The 3,681-nt window shown below is 43.0% G+C and overlaps 1 protein-coding gene across 2 annotated transcripts in view; it reads left to right on the plus strand.

The window, feature by feature from the left end:
- Nucleotides 1-961: 961 nt before the first annotated feature.
- Nucleotides 962-3,681, plus strand: part of ITGA6 (integrin subunit alpha 6) — a 25,049-nt gene continuing 22,329 nt past the window's right edge. For both annotated transcript variants that reach the window (XM_035896221.1, XM_009640780.2), the window contains exons 1-3: nt 962-1,083; nt 1,400-1,479; nt 3,322-3,577. In XM_035896221.1, the coding sequence (XP_035752114.1) occupies nt 1,411-1,479; nt 3,322-3,577 (325 nt within the window). In that variant the 5' untranslated portion in view covers nt 962-1,083; nt 1,400-1,410. The remainder of the gene's footprint in view (nt 1,084-1,399; nt 1,480-3,321; nt 3,578-3,681) is intronic.

The following is a 3,681-nucleotide window of genomic DNA, read 5'->3' on the forward strand; positions in this document are numbered from 1 at the left end:
GTTTCCTTGAGCTGCTTGAGAGGCAGCTGTCCTTTTTGCATTTGACGCTTCAAAGAAAACTAGGCAATGTAAGAATTTTTTTGGCTGAAACCCCTTATTTTGCTAGTAAATACATCTGCTGGTGATGTTGTGATAATGCTCGTGGGGGACAGTTGATACAGGAGGAAAATTTGCTTTATTCAGTTTTTAAAATAAGCACCTTCGCATTTGGTTACCAGAACAGTGTCTAAGGAGGGCTCGTTAGAGTGGCCTTTTTATAGGATAAGTAAGTACTTTGTAGGAATGGCTGGTTCTCGGTTGGAGATTTGTTGGGGAAAAACATTTTTACCTTCAAAATGGAGTATCTGGCCAAAGGAGCAGAGAGGAGGAGTGTGTGTTTGCACAGAGCCTGGAATAGCTGAGTGAACGCTTGCTTGGGCCAGGAGGGATCTTGCTTTGCTTCACAGGTTGGAGATACTAAGGTGCCTGTAAATTCAGCCAAACAGTGTCACAGACTGGGGTAAAACTAGAAGACAGCCTGAAAGCACTTGTATTCAGTTTTGGGTGTTTGTGGTGATTTTAGTAACAATACTTTTCCCACCTTTACCAGCATTTTCTAGTAAGGCAAAAAATACCCCACTTGACTCCCTGACAGAAGGATGCTTTTTGCAAAACTGCCACGCCCCTACTTTTATTTATTTATCAACCACTATCAGTGAACATTGCAACAATAATAGCAGTAATACCAATACATTTACTGCTTTGCAGGTCCAATAATTACAGAAGTATTGCTGCTTTACAGGCCTCCTCCCCTTTTTCTTTTTAAGGAACAGTGCTGTGATGTAGCTTTTCATCCATCTTCAAATGTTTGCACGTCAAACTTCTAGCAACATGGTGAAAACACTTTGGGAATCTGTTACCTTCCTCTTCCTAATACCGCTGCGGATCCCATGAAATTATTTCTGTTTCTCTGCAGATTGCTGGTTGGAGCTCCTCGGGAAAAGGCCTTTCCATCCCAACAAGCCAACAGAACAGGAGGGTTGTACAGCTGTGACATCGCATCTCCGAGTACACGCTGCACGCGTGTCATATTTGATGAGGAGAGTAAGTACTTTGGCGCTTATGTTTTGGATTGAAATAATTGTCTGATTTTTCTTCTTGGATGTGGTCCTTTCCAAAGGCAGAAATCTTGGTAGATTTGGATATTCGTAGTCTTTTGTAAACTGATGGGACATGAAGTAATAACGCTAGAAGTGTTTAGCAAAACGGATGTTGTCAGTGATAACATGTACAGACACTGCCACCTGCAGACTGTCTCATGTACTGTATGAAGTGCCTGTCCCATCAGGGGCTTTAAAAAAAAATAATTAAAAAAGTAATTAACTGTTAATATTTGAAGCTGTATTATGATACTCTGCAGCTGACCCGAAGATGGAGAGTAAAGAAGACCAATGGATGGGTGTAACTGTCCAAAGTCAGGGGCCAGGAGGAAATGTGGTGGTAAGTCTAAAGGACGAACTTCTAAAAACATTCTGGGTGTACAGTGAATGTTCTGAACGGTCTGCGTTTCTGTGCAGCTTTCTGAAAGGTAACTCTCCTATGCTTACTCCTGTGTTTTCTTGTATGGACTTAAATGTCTCCCTAGCAAAGACAGACACTTGAGATGGTAAAAGCTTTAAGTTATTTTCCTAACTGTAAGTTAGCCTTTCTCTGTAACCTTTGTAACAGTCTAGGATGGACAGTTCATTTTCAGGGTCTCCACTTTTTTTTTTTTTTTTCCTGATACACACATTGTTTCTTTTAAATACCATGGGCTACAGAAATAGGGAAAAAGAGTGCGATAAGGCTGTAGAAGTAGCAGGCTATCATCAGCCTGTTTCCCAAGATGATGAGCCTCGCTTTTAACTTTCATCAGGGACTTTGGCTGAGTTGTTCCTATAAATTAACATGGCCATTGCACTGCAGTAAGACTGCTAGCTATTCTTTATTTTATACAATACAGAGAGAAAAAGCTCTCAGGAGTTACCAGAGAATGTTACTTTTTTAGCTCTTTCTCAGTTAAATAAACCTGTCATGGTGCTGCAGGGTACCAGCTACATCATAAAATGGGCATGCAGTGAAGGTTCCCCATCTAATTATGTTCTTGCACATTAATGTCACTGCTTCCAAAACAGGAAGGCAGGTGACTTCAGGGTGTGACTCTGGAGTCACTTAAGGATATAGAGGCAGTAATAACTTGCTTCAGTCTGCCTCAGGACCCAAAGCGAGGAAGAGCAGACAGAAAGAGTCCTGCTCATTGAATAATTAATCATCTACTAATGCTAATGTCTTTTCTGAGAAGGAACTTTTCTTTGGAAGTGATAAGTGGGAAATGCGCTTATTAGATGAGGTGTGGGCAGCCTGAAGGTCACTGTGCAGCAGGGCAGTACTGCAGTGCTCTAAGTGTGGAGCAGCTGGGTGTTTGCTTAATATTTAAACCTTGATAGGACCCATGGAAAAGGTAGGTCAGCTGAGAAACCTGGCTTACACCTACTACAGCTGGTTCTGCAAAAACCACTGCTGGCAAAGCAGTTTGGTTGTTCCACCTCTTTTTGCAATGGTTTGGTGGTTACACCACTTAACCCAGTGAATTTTCATCCTTTGTGTTAAATATTTGATTAGAATTCTGTTCCCAGGTGAACAGTCTAAAAGGTTAAGGGACAGGCTGTGCTCAGCACTGCTGCTTTGTCCCAGTGACAGTTATCCCATAAGTGCGACATCCAACCTGGGAAGTAGGAACAACTTCCCTCCACTCCCCTTCACTGGAAGAGCTTTCAGCCTCTGCTTTGTGGCACTTTTCTGGAAGGGGTGAGTTCTGAAGATTCTCAGGTAGATGGTAGTTGAACCAGCTTCTCCTGTCCTGCACAAGTGTGTAAGCCATTAACTCTTGACAGCCGTGGGGAAATGCAGCCACTTCTTTCTTTACAAAAGAGAGGGTCGTTCTCTCCTCACCTCTTGAAAGGGAGGGATTAAGTATCAGAGAATGCTTTAGGGCTAAAAACCCTAAATTCCGCAGAGAAGAGGGATTTAACCATGCGGCCTTCCTTGACCATGAAGCTGGTTGTTCTGACTTGCATCTGTTGATGCCCAACTTTTTCCATACATTGCCCATTGGGAACAGTGTTGCAACATGGCCCATCTCGAGCAGTGGACTCTCTCTGCATTGCAACATGGGTGTGTCTACAAGGTGACGTGACTTACAGCATTGCTAGCATGAAGTATTGCTGAAGGTGATTGGCCTTCTTTGGTGACTTGCATGCAAACATTCAGAAAACATCACTTACTACTTCTTCTATCTTGCAGACGTGTGCGCATCGCTATGAGAAGAGGCAGTATGTAAACACAGTGCAGGAGACCAGGGATATCATTGGAAGGTGCTATGTGCTGAGCCAGGATCTCACTATTAAGGATGATATGGATAATGGAGTGTGGAGTTTTTGTGATGGTCGTTTAAGAGGCCATGAGAAGTTTGGTTCCTGTCAGCAAGGTGTTGCTGCTACTTTTACTAGAGACTATCATTACATTGTGTTTGGTGCCCCAGGCACATACAATTGGAAAGGTATGACCTGGCTTCCTGCCTACCCTTCCCATTTCCTCTGAGATTGTTCACAGGGTTTGCATCCCAAGTTTTTTTTGTTGTGGTTTCTTTGGGGGGGGGGGGGG

This window comes from Egretta garzetta, unplaced genomic scaffold (genome assembly GCF_000687185.1).
Source record: "Egretta garzetta isolate BGI_Z169 unplaced genomic scaffold, ASM68718v1 scaffold16, whole genome shotgun sequence".
Classification (NCBI taxonomy): Eukaryota; Metazoa; Chordata; class Aves; order Pelecaniformes; family Ardeidae; genus Egretta; species Egretta garzetta.